General features: G+C 40.5%; 1 protein-coding gene across 3 annotated transcripts in view; it reads left to right on the top strand.

Moving 5' to 3' along the window:
• Window positions 1-17,126, top strand: part of stat5a (signal transducer and activator of transcription 5a) — a 74,964-nt gene extending 57,838 nt beyond the window's left edge. For 2 of the 3 annotated variants that reach the window (XM_059347553.1, XM_059347555.1), the window contains 16 exons: window positions 1,008-1,097; window positions 2,002-2,176; window positions 3,532-3,662; window positions 3,764-3,915; window positions 4,177-4,332; window positions 6,611-6,790; window positions 7,964-8,051; window positions 8,759-8,881; window positions 9,729-9,821; window positions 10,963-11,169; window positions 11,791-11,885; window positions 12,207-12,349; window positions 13,121-13,276; window positions 13,423-13,474; window positions 13,889-13,999; window positions 14,218-16,644. In XM_059347553.1, the coding sequence (XP_059203536.1) occupies window positions 1,008-1,097; window positions 2,002-2,176; window positions 3,532-3,662; window positions 3,764-3,915; window positions 4,177-4,332; window positions 6,611-6,790; window positions 7,964-8,051; window positions 8,759-8,881; window positions 9,729-9,821; window positions 10,963-11,169; window positions 11,791-11,885; window positions 12,207-12,349; window positions 13,121-13,276; window positions 13,423-13,474; window positions 13,889-13,999; window positions 14,218-14,341 (2,076 nt within the window). In that variant the 3' untranslated portion in view covers window positions 14,342-16,644. Of the gene's footprint in view, window positions 1-1,007; window positions 1,098-2,001; window positions 2,177-3,531; window positions 3,663-3,763; window positions 3,916-4,176; window positions 4,333-6,610; window positions 6,791-7,963; window positions 8,052-8,758; window positions 8,882-9,728; window positions 9,822-10,962; window positions 11,170-11,790; window positions 11,886-12,206; window positions 12,350-13,120; window positions 13,277-13,422; window positions 13,475-13,888; window positions 14,000-14,217; window positions 16,645-17,010 lie in introns of those variants that run through there. The other variant, XM_059347554.1, reaches the window with a different exon arrangement.
• The last annotated feature ends 1,309 nt before the right edge of the window (window positions 17,127-18,435 follow it).

Below are 18,435 nucleotides of genomic sequence, written 5' to 3'. Positions count from 1 at the left end.
GAAGATGAAAAACAAGTTGTTGACGATATAACTGTTTTCAAAGATTCTTAGAAAAGGCACATGGTGGACAATATTTTTTAAGAACAGGTTGTATCCACCAGGAGGAAAACTAGAAGACAGCCCAAGTGAGGGCCTTGGTAGCCAGCCAGCTCTGCTATTTATGAGCTCCCTGCTCACAGATCCGTTCTTCTGTTTGTCTTCTCACCTCCCCGAAACCAGGCAGAGAAACGGGGTGAATGGAGCTGGCTGTGCAATATTATACTGCAATCCCAAATTCCTTCCACTCTGTTTCCCCCTCTGGGATTGTGATATATCAGTGCGACATGTGAAATGTGATTCTGTGTATAAATAAAACAGGTAAACTAATACTGTCGATACCATGTGCTCGGTGTGTGTCCAACTCAAATTTTAATGCAATGTCACTCTTCGACTTAACCCATTGACACCTAAAACTGCCTGTAAAACCTCTGGGCGATTTTAAAATAAGCCCCTAAAACCTGAAGTTTTTCTGGAAATTCAACAGAAGTGTCAACTCTTCTACTAAATAATAGATTTTTCAGCCTCTGTAGCAGATAGAAATGAAATTTAAAAAGTATTTGAGAGCTTATACAAATACTACAAAACGACGTATCCGCTTTCCAGGCTTCAATGGGTTAAAGGAGGAAACAACACGAATATTACCAACTCACTCACAACAGCGTCTTTTTAACTGAAAGTGAAACCACAATCTGTAACACTACTCATCAGGGGAAGAAATATTACTGTAACACACCACTCAGCTCTGGAGTGTGTGTGTATGCTAATGGATCATATATGAAGTGCACTGTGCCTCAGAGATGGGTCTGATTAGGCTCTCCTAATGGGTTTTAGTGTGTCTGCCGCGTTGGCTCCAGAACTTAGTGAGCTCCCTTGATGTGACTAAATTGGTGAGTCCTGTGTGCGGAGGCCGCTCCACTCGTCAGGGGCTAACAGGCCTTAACACAGCACATGTGCTCCTTGTCTTTCAGAGCACGTATGACCGCTGTCCTCTGGAGTTGGTCCGATGCATCAAACACATCCTCTATACAGAGCAGAGGCTAGTCAGGGAGGCCACCAATGTGAGTAGGATGCATGTTTGTGCTGTAAAATACATACACAAGTTGACACCTGCATGCACGCTTGTCCACACAAAGACACTGAAATGTAAACTTATTTAAACAAACACCTGTTGCTTCTTCATGCATTATTCATTTCATAGCCTGTGCAAAGCCTGCAAGCGCAAACGTTAGCTCAACTACATAATGGTGATGGATTCAGAGCCTGGGTAATTGCATAACTATGGTCTGTTTCCTCCATTTGTCGCCCTGAAGGTCTGCAGATTCCTTTGTGTTATTATAAATGAGATACCTGCATGTCATGCTGTGAAATGGACATGTGAAAGTAAACATTTTAGATGTCTACACTGCAGCACTGCAGTATGGAAAACTGGAAGTCAAATATTTCATAGTTTATAAAAAGCACTGAGTTATAAAACCATAAAGCCAGCTGTGCGTAAAACGTGTGACTCTCAGCAACTCCTGGGGAGAATTGATTTCCAGTCACAACATGCCTTTTCTATTAGTGGAATGCATATTTGGACTGATTGAATTTCACCCTGTTTAGTCTGAACCTTTAGGCACCATAGTGTTCCTGTTCAGACCCTTAACTGGCCACACAGTCTGTCTCAGAATGATAAGCAAATGCTTTTCTTGCTTCTCTATTTGCAGCTTGTAGTCACTGGGGATTTTACAGTCAAATAACTGCCACACGCAGATGTCCATGCATCAATTCCCGCTTGGTTATCCCTGCTCCATCCCCCACAGATTTCAGCTCAGTTCACCAGCGGCCAGCCATTTCCCCTAACAACTACCATAAACAACCCAATGACAGACAATATCCAGGCTATGCAACCATACCAATTGCTGTTCCAAACCTGCCGTTTCCCTCTGGGCCTGTCTCTCAATCTCACTTTGTAATTGACAGTCAAGCTCTCCGGTGGGAGGGATGATGGACAGCATGTCTCAGAAATACCAACAGATCAACCAAGCCTTTGAGGAGCTCCGCCTGCTGACCCAGGACACTGAGAATGACCTGCGCAAGCTCCAACACAACCAGGAGTACTTCATCATCCAGTACCAGGAAAGCCTCCGCATCCAGGGTGAGACCTGAATGTTGTTATTGCTGCTCTAAAGTAATGCAAATGTTTTCACTGGCTAGACTGTGAGGAAATTAAAGTCAACAGTTTTTGTAATTAGTTATTTGTCAGAGTCATTCATCATGCATGCCAAACAGTTGCTGGTTCAAGCTTTTTAAATGTGCAGATTTGTTGCTTTTCTCTTTTATTTCATTACAAATGCAGTAGATTAGAGTTTTGGACAGTACGTTGGATAAAACCTTTTCACTGTTTCACTATATTAATGATATTTTTGAAAGTCAGATATTATTTTTTTAAGTGGGGTTGTATGAGGTACTTATTTAGAGTCAGTATATTAACTACAGTGGACAGCAATCAGCCTGACCTCAGTTTGGAGATGCAGGCAGGAGGTGTTCGCTCAACTCAAAGAAAAAAGGCCCAAAATCAGTTTAAGTTTACAATATATTTAGAATGTTTTCACCACTTTACCTTGCTGTCAGGATAGTCTCTTTCTTGGCTTCCAGTTTCTACTGAAGTTTCCGTCTTCTTTAAACTTTGGTTCATGAAGGTATCCTCGTCTCTTCTGTCTCTTCAACTGTGGAAAGTCTGACCGAAACAGCTGACAGCACAGTTGCAGTAATGCATAGGAATACGGAAGTTTAGAAAGGGTTGTCTGACAGAAAACTGAAATGCATGTTTTTTCGGTAGGCCTTCCTAAAGTCTGTTTTATTGTCCCTGTCCAAAGCAGTATGCTTCTGTGCCAACTCTCCTGTCTGCTTCTCCAAATTGATGACGTGCTATTACTACTATAGTTAATCCACTGAATATGGATAAGTACCTCATACAACCCCACTTCAAAAAATACAAACTATCCCTTTAATTGACAAATTAATGAATTAGCATTAGCTGAAATTGATCATTAGCTGAAGCCTTGAGTGGTTTTAAGTGTGACTTGAAGAGACTGTGTCCAGCTGTGAACTGCAGTGCAGGTTTTAAAAACTGGTTTGAGTCGAGTATATGTCATAGCTTTGAAATATGTGTGAAATACCTCCACACACCACACAAATTTCACAGCTGTCTGAAATAAAATTGATCCTATAGATCAGCAATGGGAAAACAAACACCCAGAGCGTCCATAATCAGCAACCTTTGCATACATGCTGCACCATTCAAAAAAACAACACCCACCTCTTTTGACATCTGAGTTATGCGCGAGGAGGTTATCCTGAGTAAATCATTATTCCTCCTGGGTTTGCATGTATGTACACTGTACGTGCACAGGTTAAAGATTTTTACCTCTTTTCTCTTTCCCTCCCTTCCTCTCTAACTCGTCCCCTCCCCTCCCCCATTTGGATGGCAACAACCCCACCCCTCCACAGCTCAGCTGACCAGCCTGGCCACGCTGCCCCCTGCTGACAGACAGCTACGGGAGCCCGCCCTTCTCAGCAAGAGAGCCACTGTGGAGGCATGGCTGACCAGAGAGGCGAACACACTACAGAAATACAGACTGGTAAGACACGAACATGCACACATGGGGGAGAAAAAAATGTGCCTGCAAGAGTGCTAATGTGTGATTGGAAGTCAAACCTCCTACTTTTTGTTTTTCTGCAGGACCTTGCAGAGAAGCACCAGAAAACACTGCAGCTGTTGAGGAAGCAGCAGACCATCATTCTGGATGACGAGCTGATTCAGTGGAAGAGACGGCAACAGCTGGCAGGCAACGGGGGCCCGCCAGAGGGAGGCCTGGACATCCTGCAGTCCTGGTGAGTTTTCCTCCACCTCCCACCAAGATCACAGCTACTCGACTCCCTCACAAAGCAAAGGGTCACAGGTTTACAAGCCTTCAATTGACTTCCACTGGGCTTATTTCCAAAGTTTATTGGCTGCTATTAACAAAGACGTTGTCAAGATTCATAGTTGTTCTGCATAAGCAAAACTTTCTGCTGTAAGAATTTCTGTAAGAAACATGATACCTCTGACTGTGTGTGTGTGTGTGTGTGTGTGTGTGTGTGTGTGTGTGCCAGGTGTGAGAAGCTGGCAGAAACTATCTGGCAAAACAGGCAGCAGATTCGGAGGGCAGAGCACCTCAGACAACAGCTGCCCATCCCCGGCCCCATCGAAGAGCTCCTCAACGAACTCAACAGTACAATCACAGATATCATCTCAGCATTGGTCACCAGGTGTGTGTGTGTCTCCTGACTAGATAGATTTAAGGCCATGGATGTAGGTCAGTATAATGTCATTTCAAGTATATCAGCCCCAGCATGCGTGCAGGAGTTTGTTTTGTATATTGGGGCATCACCATTTCCTGCACACACTGTGGGCATTTGTGCAAGCAAGTCCTTACTTAGTTTTGTGCTCAACAGATCTTTTACTAGTGCTAGTGCACACTGTAGTGGATATGTTGGCCGTTCGTGGGCGTCTTTGTTCGTATTCTCTTGTTTTAGAAAATAACATTTCTTTTAATATTAAGTCTTACAAAAAGTAAGGTTATTTTGCAGTTCTAAAGATTTTAGCCCATTTTAGTTTATTCTGGGACACCTGTGGTGTTTTGGTGACTACTTTAGCTGTTAATGTCAAAACAGAAACTACTATCTGTTTACAGCACAGCCAAAAAAACTCAAAATCCTCAGTTTGAATGAAGAGATTTAGAATTTTGCTGGTACTGCACTTTTTTGGGATCATCTTTAGCAATCTATTTTTATAGTCATTGGTATAATATTAGTGTAGCCCAATCTATATTTGCAACCATGCAGAAATATCAGATTTAAACAGAATTAATAGTACTGTTTGGTACAGTGAGAGTAAAAGCATTTCCTGTGGTTAATTGCATTTTCATTTGCATCAGCAGAAACTTGCTCTGATGCTGTGTAAAGACAGTGAATAATAAGCAGTGAGGCTGTGTTTACTGAGAGAAAATTCCACTTGTGCATGTAAAAACTGTTTTTATTCAGCAAGGGAATGGCTGACTCTGCCACTAACAATGATTACTGACTGTAAAGACACTGAGTGGTTATTACAGAGAAATGATGAAAGCATAAACAATTAAATTCCATCATCCAGGTGAGAATTAAGACTGTAGTGATGATGTGGTCCATAGTTTAAAAAAATAAATGTACTCAAGTAACATGTGTGTGCTGTCTGCACGTCTGAGCACTGACTGAGACAGAATGAAAGATGGATGAAGGAAAGAAGAAGCTTATGTGGTAGAAGAAGACTCTCAGGAGGTAGAAGAAGAAAGGAGAGTATGACTGTATGGAAGTGTGCCCGGAGGCAAAGGATGAAAGTTAAAAGCACATAAAAAGATCTGCAGAGACAAAGAGAATGCAGTGTGCAAGAGATTAATGAAAGCGAGAGCACATGAAAGTTGCTGCAGGTCATATTTTTTGGCCCTGAAGGCACATCTGCCAGGCTCTCTTAGCCCTCCAGCGTCTCTGAACAGGAAGTAATCTGAAGTTTTTGACAGTATCCTCTCCAACTTTCCTTGAAGATTGTCCCTGCAGGGACCCGTAGCACATTGAGAAGCCATGTTTCTGTCACAGCGATTTCCGATTGGCCACGGACGAGCCTGCGCCCACACAGTAATGCACTGTTATCATGCACAGTACAAACACAGGTTATGTGTCCTTAACAACATCCCCTCTTTATTCCCCTGGAGGACCTGGAGGTTTCAGGCTGAGAATGTTCACCATCACCACTTATCTGAGCTACAGATCAGGGGGCTTCGTGGGTTCATAACAACAGTATATATTTGCTTCCAAGCTGCGTCTGAGTCTGCAGGCTTAATCTGTGTCTGCTATTCTCTCATTCCTCACTCTCTGAATGTGCTAATGAGGTAATTCAAAGACAGCTAGACAGAAAATCACACCGACTATGTCAGAAGAAATTGACCCTGTTGGTTGAATGCACGATGATTACTTGAATTGACTTCAATAGCATCTATAAGTGGTTTATTTATTTATTTAAAGGCTTATCAAATCTTCAGGTTAGTAGAGCTGAAAGGAGTAAATAGTTTGCCTTCAGCATTTCACACCAAACACATTGTATGTGCACTTGAAATATAATTAATACATTCAAAGCATTAGTCTTGTGTCATTGTCAGTGTTTTGTTAAAAAAATGAATCTTTTGGGTCACTTCCTGAAGCGATCTGTTAATTCAGTGCAGGGACTCGATGAGTGAATGACTGAAGTCATTTGTTTGCAGACTGTTTCAAAAACCATCTGCTGAGACTGTCTGAGATCCTTTTACTGCGAGGGAGCAGTGTATATTCAGTCATTCGTTCATGGAACGCACTAAACAGTGAACTTGAGTGATGGACAGTCGCTGAGTCACTCTGCTTCAAGTGTTTGTTGTAGTACATAGAAAGATACACATAGTCCACATAGTGGACTGTAGGTCCTGCAAAGTATACCTTTAATTAACTGAGCCACCTAATCAATTCTCTTTTGTCTTCACAGCACCTTCATCATTGAGAAACAGCCTCCACAGGTGCTAAAAACCCAAACCAAGTTTGCCGCTACAGTGCGGCTCCTAGTGGGCGGGAAGTTGAACGTTCATATGAACCCTCCGCAGGTGAAAGCTACCATCATTAGTGAACAGCAAGCCAAGGCCCTGCTGAAGAACGAGAACACAAGGAAGTAAGTACAATGCCTAATAATGCCATGGATTTAAAAACTGAAAACAATAGAAACAATTGCGAAAAGTATACTTTTTCGCTAAAGGTTCAGACTTCAGCGATATGGTTTACTTTGAATTTATGCATAGAAATATTTTTTGATCTTATGTTTCAAGAAGTTACACACAAGAGCTTTTTCACACTATAGCAACAACATGTCCCCTGGCTGTTTCCTCTAATTTGAGTACACATTTTTTTAGAAACTCTACTTAATTTACAATGATTCCTTCCAATCCATACAACCACATATGTCATCTGTTTCTACCCTCAAATACAGCCCACAGGAGCTTTTCCAAAATAAGCACCCTTGTGGTTGCAGTTTTGTTGGGTGTAGGCAACAAAACTAATTCATTTTGGTTAGTAAATAAAGTGCAGTGGGGAGGTAACTAACATAAAAAATATAAGCATTGACTTTTCACATTGACATGAACAGCATCCTGCTGGGTGAAAGTTTTGTTTGTTTGCACCATCCAGCCCTCATAAAGTGGACCATGTTGTTCTTTATACTCGTTAGCGTCCTTCATAACTATTAGCGCTGCCTCAATAGAAACAAAAATAAGGGTTTTTTTAAGCGGCTGTAAAAACACAGATGGGTTCGTTTTGGGGAGGATTCGCTTCATTTAGCTGGGACACCACAACGAGCTCCCATGGCGCCATTAAGATAAGGACTCTTAGTTTTCTCCACGGAGTACAGGATCCCAGGATGAACTCTGGCCTAGTGTGTGTCCAGACCTCACCACAGAGACATGGCTGGAACTTGAACAATGCCTCAGAGGAATCTATGGTGTGGATGCAGAATCCACATTTAGCCTGTTCCACAGCCTCGTTCCACATTCCTCCTGACAAATAGAAACCTTCCAAGACCGTAGGTCAGCCATGCAGCCAGTGGTTGTATGTTTGAGCAGCTCAGACGTCATCTGCTGTTTCTCAGCCCAGAGACATCTGCTTGGTGTTTTCTCTTGGAGAGAACATAGTGTTGTCATTTCTACACCTTGCATGTTTCACTCAGCCCCTGCGGTCCAAACAAGCATAATTATTGTTTCAATTTGTTCTCGGAACAAGATAATTCCCAGCACTCAAGTGCGTCAGATATTACAGCTAATTGACTCCCTCCTTGATTGTCTCTCTTATCCAGTGACAGCAGTGGAGAAATTCTCAACAATAACTGTGTGATGGAGTACCACCAGACTACAGGCACTCTCAGCGCCCACTTCAGGAACATGGTGAGTGGTTCTCGAGTGAAGAGAATTGGGTAAAATAGCCCATTGTCAATGGGTTGGTACATGAGTGCAGCTTAACCTGGCATGCAAGATCTGCAGTTTGTAGCTTTTAGGAGAAGCAGTTGCCAAGATGTGTGTAATCACCATATCAGTTTGGAAATTAAAGGCAAAAATGGCAATATTCCAACTGTAAATAACTGTAATTTTTTTTTTAATTTGGGTGAACTAGCTTCACTTGCTACTTGTTACCTAGAAAATGTAATAATGTAATACAATTTAGGAGGAATTAAAAGCAACCAGTGCAGTGCCCGTAGGAAGTATGTATTTGTACATTACATGCAGACCACTATAACGCCTGCAACTCCATAAAACACTTATTACATAAATAATGATGATATTTTGAAACGCTTCTTGCTTTTATAGATAGATAGTGCTTAACTTTGCTGCAGCATCCAGTGTGATTGTCAAGTGCATTGTGGGTATTATCTGCAGGATCAGTCTGCAACCTCAGTAGAGCTCCTCTCTACATTACACATATTGTTAGCAACAGTCCTCAGAGAACCTCCATGGATTATTTACATGTCACTGCTGCAGTCTGACTAAAACTGAATAATGCATGCATGTACTGTATGTAGGATGTGTGCATTGTCAGCCCAAATGCACTGTATATCCAGTGTTTCTCATTTTTACACATGTCATCTTTCATGTAGTCTTTGAAGAGGATCAAGCGATCGGACAGGCGAGGAGCAGAATCTGTCACGGAGGAGAAGTTCACCATTCTGTTCGAGTCCCAGTTTAGTGTTGGAGGCAACGAGCTTGTTTTTCAAGTGAAGGTAAGAAAGCTTTTAGCCTGGATGCACACTGACAGAATACCGTGTTCATTTTTATTAACCAAAGTCACAAACTCAAGTACAGCCCATCAAGGTTATAATAGTTTTGGATTTTTCATTAGTTTTAGTTTTAATTTCGTTGTGAATTTTTGTTTTCAAATTCAGTTAGTTTTAGTTAGTTTTTAGAGTGAGTTTTCTAGTTTTAGTTTAGTTTTTATTTTTTGAAAATGCTTAGTTTTTGTTTAGTTTTTATTAGTTTTAGTGTTAGTTTTTTTGTAATGGGCTATGTGTTGGGTGCCAGATTCAAAGAGTTCATAATAAATGTTTCCTTTATTTCCTTTGGTTTATCATCTCAGCCCCAATAAGGTTATTAACTCTTACAGTTCTGGGTGTTTTGAATTTTGGTTGGAGTGTAGACATCCAAGTCTCAGTAAACATATTTACCATGTGTTGCATGTTCAAATAGAAACACTGAATTATGAATGAAAAAAGTTGACAAAAACGAAAACTAAGGACATTTTCACTATAATTTTAGATAGTTTTAGTTAGTTTTGTAACCACACAATACAGTTTCAGTTAGTTATCGGTTTTTTTTTAAAACTCTAGTTTTTATTTTTATTTCAGTTAACGAAAATGTTTTTTCAATTCTAGTTTTCGTTATTTCGTTAGTTTTCGTTAACTATAATAACCTTGCAGCCCATTCCTCCTGTCTCTTCTTCCCAGTTGTTTTATGATTTCTATTAAAAAGCTCTTATTTTCCATTAAATCTATAAGAAGGCTTTGCAGTATTTATTGTCACAGCATTCTTGATTCTGTGAATCCTGATGGTGTCACCTCTTTCTCTGAACAGACGTTATCACTTCCTGTAGTGGTGATAGTTCACGGTAGCCAAGACAATAATGCCACAGCGACTGTGCTGTGGGACAACGCTTTTGCAGAGCCGGTAGGTAAACGTTTGTGTGTGTGTGAGTGTGTTGTAGATTTTATCTGGAGATAGTTAACCTTTCAGATTAGCCTGTTATTACACGGTTGCTCATAAAAGTGGAATACATTTTTTTTTTACCTCTTTTTTTACCTCTTTCCATAAAACAATTGTGACAATGGGATTTATTCTTGACTGATAAAGTATATATCTTCTTTATTAATCAAGCTCTTCCAAACATATCACAATGAAAATAAAATTACAATTAACTGATTGTTTCTGAAAACAAAATGATTCCAACTTTATGGGAAACCGTGTATTTTGATGTATCAGAAACACCTAAAATTAGCAGGTATTTGTAACAAACGTACCTTAATTCATCACTTTTTAAGAATAGTTTTGTTCAGTTAAAGACACACCAAAACACTGTCAATAAAGGCGGCGTTATTTTGACCATATGGGAATTGTGTTTATCAAAAAATAATGAACATTTAAGAAAACTGACAGCGCACTTTTTTCTTTTGTTTTCTGTCATTTTTTCCTTTTTCTCTTTGCAAATCCTGCCGCAATATCAGACATTACCACCAAAAATACAATTCTGAAGAAGAAAAATATCCACCTGCATGTTGTAAATGGTTTGGCTGTTTCCGCGGGGAAATCAAACCTTGCTTAAGGTCTTGTTTGGTTGTATAGCTCATATAGAGTCATCAGTATTAAATGTATACTATTTCGTTACCATCAAACAAAAATAATTTGCGGAATCAAAATTTTCCAGTTTTTAGATTCATAGCTTTTCTTTAAATTGCTGTATCAATCTTGACAATTAAAGCAATCTTAAAGAGATCCCGCCATCTAGGGACCTTTTATGGGCATTTGTTCTTGTTTTCTGACATTTTATAGACTAAACCACTAATCAGTTAATTTAAAAAATGACTTTGTAGATTAGATTAAAATTGTACTGTTCCTTTATGGTTTTTGTCTATCTACTCGGTAATTACTTTATGACTTTTACATGATAACATATAATCCTTGCAGAAACAATGATGCAATATTCTCTGGAAATAGCTTTGTGTGCTTTTGTTTATCTGCTCACATGTGCACATTTTATCCACGACTCCATAAAGCGTGTTTAAATTCTCCGCCGTCTCCTCTGTGCCTACAGGGACGGGTGCCTTTCCTCGTGCCAGATAAGGTGCTGTGGCCTCAGCTGTGTGATGCCATCAACATGAAGTACAAGGCGGAGGTGCAGAGTAACCGAGGCCTGTCTGAGGAGAACTTGGTCTTCCTGGCTCAAAAGGCCTTCAGCAGCTCCAGCAACAACCCTGAGGACTACCGCAACATGACCATGACCTGGTCACAATTTAACAGGGTCAGCATCAGCCTCTTCCTCTCCTGCAGCTTATATAAAGAGCATACTAATGATTTGTGATCATAATGTATGGATCCCTCTCATATTTGCAAAGGGTTTGCTCCTTGTAGGTTGCATGCTGTTCTCCACGGAGTCGTTTAGTATCGGTTATTCACACGGATATATATTTCGTGCTCCATTAGCGGTGCTCCTACAATCCTATTCTGTAGTCGACTTGAGTGAGCGCGCCTCATTGGTGGCCAGGTCTTCATCTTAATGGGCTTGTTTTCCAAACAGTGAAAGGCTGGAGGCTTCATTTTCTGGCTCAAAGCAGCTGGCGGTTGCAGAAAACACTCTCACATTCAGCACACACCATCAGTCTCATTAGATTACAGGAACATCAAGTTTCAGCCGCTTCACAGACCGCTGTACGAGCTATACACACTTTCACCTGCTCTTCTTTTTATCCTGTCACACACAACATATACACATACACTGGTTATATCATGAATGCAACTGGGTTGAGGACATGATGTTCTGTGTATTTATTATGTGGATGGACAAGAGGAAATGTGAAAAACCTTTTTAAAGTACATGTCCTGTGTGCTTTTTAAAAAAAACATGTTTTTTTTTCACTTACAGGAGAGCTTGCCAGGGAGGAACTTCACATTTTGGCAGTGGTTTGATGGCGTGATGGAACTCACAAAAAAGCATCTCAAACCACACTGGAATGACGGGTAAGGAGGCTGCAGAGGGTTCTTTTTTTTATTTTTTTAGCTGTAAAATGTGTCAGCACAGAAGAATAAAAGCTCTAACTCAAATCAAGCTCTAACTTTTTTTCAATTTAGCAGGACTGTGTGTACTGTGAAAGTAAATGTCCCCATTTCTCAGTCTATACAAAGCAGGCAATAATACACTTTCATGATTTACCATCACAACCTTGGGAGCTGGAGCAGCTTTTCCTGGTTAACCAGGATTAAAATAAAGACGGTAAATGGTGAGGAAATGAACATGAAAGATTTAATGTATTTCTTTTTCTCTGTCTCTCATTTTTTTAGAGCCATACTGGGCTTTGTGAACAAGCAGCAGGCTCAGGACATGCTGATGTCTAAACCCAACGGTACTTTCCTTCTGCGCTTTAGTGACTCTGAGATCGGAGGAATTACAATTGCCTGGGTGGCAGAAAATCCTAACAAAGCAGGTATGTTGCAGGACATGTTAAACAACAGGTTGTACTGGTGAAATGTCGATATTAGGTCAGGAGGATTTAAATACGACGCCTTATGGATGTACAATGCCTATAAAAAGTATTCACCCCCCTTGGATGTTTCACCCTTTTGTTGCTGTTACACATGAAATAATGGTCATAGTGAATATTCCATATAAGAGGTAAAATGAGGATCACATCTAGTTGTCATTTTTTATTCTAAATTTATTTGACGTTCAAGTTTCATTCATTGAGCATGATTGTGTTTTGAAAGTAAAAAAGTCCATCATTTTCAAAATCTGATTTCTTTGTTGTGTTTTTTGAGTTGAAAGTGTTAACTCATTAAGAGTTAACCCATTGAAGCCTGGAAAGCGGATACGTCGTTTTGTAGTATTTGTATAAGCTCTCAAATACTTTTTTGAATTTCATTTCTATCTGCTACAGAGGCTGAAAAATCTATTATTTTGTAGCAGAGTTGACACTTTTTTTCCCAGAATTTTTCCAGAATTTCCAGAAAATTAGAGGCTTATTTTAAAATCGCCCAGCGATTTTTCAGGCCTCAATGGGTTAAAAAAGAATTAGCAGGTCATATTGGTGAGATTGTGCTGAAAAGAATGATACCTACATGGCATGGCAAACATTTTGGTGGTGTATACAGGCAAAATGAAAAGTCAGAAATGGCTAAAATAGCCCAAGACCTTAAGGGTCAAAATGTTCTGGATATAGACTGATTAAGTTGTTGTTTTTGCTGCTATGTTTCTCCAGGTGAGAGAATGGTTTGGAACCTCATGCCCTACACAACCAAAGACTTCTCCATTCGCTCTCTGGCTGACCGCATCAGCGATCTCAATCACCTCCTGTTCCTCTACCCCGACAGACCCAAGGATGAGGTTTTCTCCAAATATTACACCCCACCTCTGTGTAAGCAACCTTCTTTTTGCACCGGCTTCTATCACTTTCAAAATTTGATACACCGGCTTGAAAGCCCTCTCAGTGAATGGATGCATTGATCGCTGTGTGATCACTGCACTGAGCTATCGTTCTCCCTGTGCTTGTTTGTTTTAAAGCCAAAGCAGTGGATGGATACGTGAAACCGCAAATCAAACAAGTGGTGCCCGAGTAAGTACCAAGCTTCCTGTTTGCCGTTCATCCCATTCTTCCATTCCTCTCCACTCTTTCATCCCTGCCGTCCGCCTCTGTGGCAACATTTAGAAGTAATCACCACATATTGGACCCTGAATTCAGATCAGCTATTAGCTAGCTGTTACAGTTGAAGGAGGCCAATTAAGCATGGCCAGGGTTCCTGAGCGAGCTCGTCCTCCGCTCATCATTAGAGTTAGGCTTGTTATTTAGCAAGCCCTGCTCCCTGCCTGTCTCCACAGTTGGTTCTCCCGCAGTACAGAGAATGTCCATAATGATGCAGCGAGGCCTGGAAAACACGCTGAGGGTAGTTGCTTAGGCAACTGCTGAACATACACTAATAGACCTTTATCTTGGTTTTGTGTGTGTGTGTGTGTGTGTGTGTGTGTGCAGGTTTACTACAGCCAATCCAGACCCAGCAGGCGGCAATCCAACCTATATGGATCATGGCGCCTCCCCAGCACCTGTCAATCACCCTCACACCTACGGCATATACCCACCTATGTGAGTCAACAAGCCCTTTGAACATATCAGCTGTTGTGTGTTTGTATGTGTATTTGTATTTGTATTTGTGTATTTGTATATGAGTGTGTGTGTGTGTGTGTGTGTGTGTGTGTGTGTTTTGTGTGAGAGAGTCTTGTTGCTCGTGCTGTTTTTTTTTTTGGTAATGTGCTGCCAGCTTGTCTGAGTGTGGTCTGGCTCCACTCTTTGTCCTGTGGCAGGAGTGACTCTATGTTGGACGCGGACGGAGACTTCGACCTGGACGACACCATGGACGTGGCGAGGCACGTGGAGGAGCTCCTCCGGCGACCCGTAGAGAGCCAGTGGGGCGGCCAACAGTCCTGACCCTTGACCATTTAACCCTGTGATGACACCAAACAAACCCTGCCTCCCAATTGTCCCCACTCGCATTGACATTTCTCATGGTTTAATTCAACTCATTATTCTTTTTTTTTTTTCAGATAGCTATAATGTGAAATGTTAATAATGGTTGTGACTTTTTTTTCTGTTCAGCTTGAGAGCATGCATGTCAGTGACTTCTCTTAGTTTTATTTGTGCCCATAAGTGTTTGTAAAACAGACTAGGTATAAAGCAACACCTACAATGTTACAGTATTGTGCAAAAGGAAAGAAAAGGTATTGTTCATTCACATTGTGCATGCATTTCCAATTGATTTTGAACAGATTTTTAAAAAAGATGCTACTGTATGAAGTAATTTTAACAGTTGAATGTTTTTATTTTTGTTATATTTTCTGCTTTGTAAATGGGTTATCATTATTTTGATAGCGACATTGAACTTGCCCTTGGACAAAAAAGAAACTTTAATGAAGAGTTTTGCTCTTGCTCTCGACATAATCGGAGTCATTTCTCTGCAGTTTTTTTCGAAGCCGTATACACTAACCTGAAGGCAGAGGAGCGGCTCTCTTTGCTCTCTGCGACTGACAGCACACACATCAGCACACGGTACACACGCAGGTGTACGATGTATTTGCTCTGATTTGTTCACCAGCTGAAACCCAGGAAGGGGAGTTCATGCACCTCCCTCGCTCTCTCGAGGCTATTTGTCTTTTGTTTGTACACAGAAATGCAAATCTAAGCATTTACCCAGTGCTGCCTGCTTGTCCTCTCAGGTCCCTCTGTTTTCCTCATCAATGCTACCTCGCATTATTCTACTGACAGTCGTTATTTCTATTGGTTCTGTTGTTGTTTCTGCACCACATTTCACACCAGTAGGTATGGCGGTTGGCGTTTTGTTCTTGTGATGTGTGTTAAATACAACATGGTCTCACAGGAATCCGTGAAATAGCCACGGATTTTGCTTAACTCAAAATCCGTGGAATAGCCACGGAATCACTCAAATTTCCGTGAAATTGACACGGATTTGGCTACAATGCAAGTTAATGACATGTCATATCCCGTGGCTATTCCAACATACAAAGTGATTATGTACATTCACTGAGTGAATATTTAGAAAATAAAACATATATTTCTCACTAGAAATGTGATCAAAATCCATTTTTATGCAGAAACTAAGTCAAAATATTGATTTTTCACAAAAAATGAGAGAACTGTCCGCCATATTTTTTGTTCTGACCGCCGGGACCTTGAAAGTCATGCGACTTGGAACAAACCAATAGGAACAAATATCCATGGAATAGCCACGGGATATGACTGTCATTAACTTGCATTGTAGCGAAATCCGTGTCAGTTTCACGGAAATTTGAGTGATTCCGTGGCTATTCCACGGATTTTGAGTTAAGCGAAATCCGTGGCTATTTCACGGATTTCTGTGAGAGCAGGTTCGTTAAATACGTGTGAGGAAGATCTTCGCCGTCTGACCGCTAATGGCTGTTTTTTTATGCTTGAAGCCACTCACCTGATGAACTCACGTCAGGATCAGTGTTCCTGAATATTTGTCTCCCTTCCGGACATTTCTGCCTATCCGTCCACTTGTCTTTGTACCTGTGTTATGACACTGTGGCAAAAGTCTCTGTGTGTCAACATGACTGCACCAGCAGCTGAAGATGCAAGGCAGACAGTACATAGATACACAGACGCAGGGTTGAATGCTTGCACAGACTCACCAGCCACTGGGCCACATGTAGAGCTCAAGGGTTTAGTGTCATTTCTCTGTCTGACTTTTGTTTTTCGGACAAGCTTATTTTTTGCATCCTCTTTTTGCTATGCTTAAAAAAGTACATTTACTAGAAAAGGTTGAGACTATTTCCCCACTCCCTCCTCTGACACACACACACACACACACACACACACACACATCACACGCTGAATAGAAAATATGTCAACAGCCTTGCACCTCAGGAATGAATCGCTTTGCTTAGCAGATGTATAAGCCAAATCAAAAAATTATTAATGTATACAGAATATATGAATTTATTTTCTCTATCATAATTCTATTTTATTATTGTTTCTCTGGCACTCCCCCTATTGAATGTAACCCCCTTTTGCATGACCCTGTTGAGGATATACGTACAAATACCTTCTCAGTCTGAGCAGAAGTTTCAAGTCTCGTATCACAAGAAGAACCATTTGAAAAAGGACACGGACAAACTGGAAATCAGAAGAATTTACAATGTATTTTTGTGTTTGTCCAACAGACATTACAGTATTAAAGATATTCCCTCATCTAACTTTTCATTTCTTCCTCAAACATCTTTTTTTGTATCTTTCTTTCTTTCCTGTTTTTGAAATCTCAAGCTCCTGTACATGGACAGTCTTGTGATATATCCTTCATTACCATATTTCTCATCATTTAAAAAAAAAAAAGCTTTGTTCCACTGTAGACTGTATTTTTTGATGATGTAGATGGTTCTGTGTGCTGTTCAATGTATGTACCATGTTTGTGGTTTGGGTTTATCGCTTGGAGGTTTTCCAAGAGAAACAGTTGAAAAGAGAAAAATAAAGTTTTATAAATAATTTTAACTCAACCTGTAGAAGTACAGAAGAGTTTGATGTCACTACAAAATAAATGCTTTTCTTATTTTTTATGTATGCAGTCAACACCATCAATTTATCCCGAAGCAGAAGAGTGGCACCCCAGAAGCTCACCTGGATTCAACAGGAATGTGCGAGTTGTTTATCTGCAGCTGAAGTCAAGGATTTTATGTTTATAAAAAACTATTCCACTGAACAATACACTGTGTGGGGCTTTTTGTATGGTAAAACTTGGCATTGGTGAGAAGGATGTTGCAGATATGACACAGATTTCTTTCTTATTGAGGAGCAAGTAGCAGGCATCCTAGTTCCACAGTTCACTTCACAGCCACTAGTGTCAATAATAACATGGGTTCTCTAATAGCTTTCCCCTTTTCCACCAAGGCAGTTTGACAGCGGGTTTCGGAACTGGTGCCAAATCTTGAACCATTTCCGTGATTATTGACTGCCAAAGAATTGGCTCTCAGCCAGGAAAACCGGTTCCACAGTGGCACCAAGTCTTTGCTGGTCTTAAACCATGAATCGCTTCAGGGCCTGGGGGCGGGATTATCAAGACCAACTAAAATGTGTATCATTATTTTATTTTTATTTTTTTAACTGCAATGTGATTGATGCGGGTTAGCATTAGTGGACTAGTGTTAGCGGGCTAGCATTGGCTAACAGCAAAGTCTAACATCAACATCTCAAGCTCGGTGATAATAAGAACATAATCGGCGTCCAAAGCAATCAAGAAAAGCCTGGAGCAACCTTTGTGAAGAGATTATGTAGTCCTCCATTGTTGTTATTAGAGTTGCAGAGAGCGGACACGTTTCCAGACATACAGTTACGTAATGACGTGGCTCTCAAGCCTGTGGAAAAGCAAACTGGTTCTGAGACGGTTCTCAAGTTGAACCAACTGCGAACCTGCACCAGCCAAGCAAAGGAACTAGGTTCGCGTTGGTCAAAAAGTATTATAAAAGTTACTCAAAGAACCTTTCAAGAAACATACCACCAGGCTTTTCCTCTGCAAGATTTTTATCCGGTGCTGTTGGTTTCTATGTCCTACCATTTTTGTACCTCATATCGACTGAAGATAATTTATCTTAGGGAGATCATTTGTTGAGCATTCTAGATGAATCTTGCAGAGTTCTTATTTGAGGTATTGCAGTTGTAAAAATGTATGATACAATATCTTTATGTGTCTGTGAAAACTTCTGACATACAAGCCTTTATACTCATTAGTTAATTAGGGAGGTTAGATTTGAATCCATACAATTGCAAATACATGCATAATTCCTTTTGTGGAGCCTTTGAATGCTAGTAATCTTTCAGCTGCGTGAACGCAGAGCCAATGTTACTATAAAAACTAGAATTCAACTTGATTTTCATACAGCACTACACTGCATCTAAACTAGTGGTTGTGTCGGGGTATATGGTTCGGTATATTTGATATAGGTGAATGGCCATGGACTCATAATGTACATATTTTTCAGATATACATTTGTTTT

This window comes from Centropristis striata, chromosome 13 (genome assembly GCF_030273125.1).
Source record: "Centropristis striata isolate RG_2023a ecotype Rhode Island chromosome 13, C.striata_1.0, whole genome shotgun sequence".
In the NCBI taxonomy this organism is placed as follows: Eukaryota; Metazoa; Chordata; class Actinopteri; order Perciformes; family Serranidae; genus Centropristis; species Centropristis striata.
This window is presented reverse-complemented; position numbering and strand designations above follow the sequence as displayed.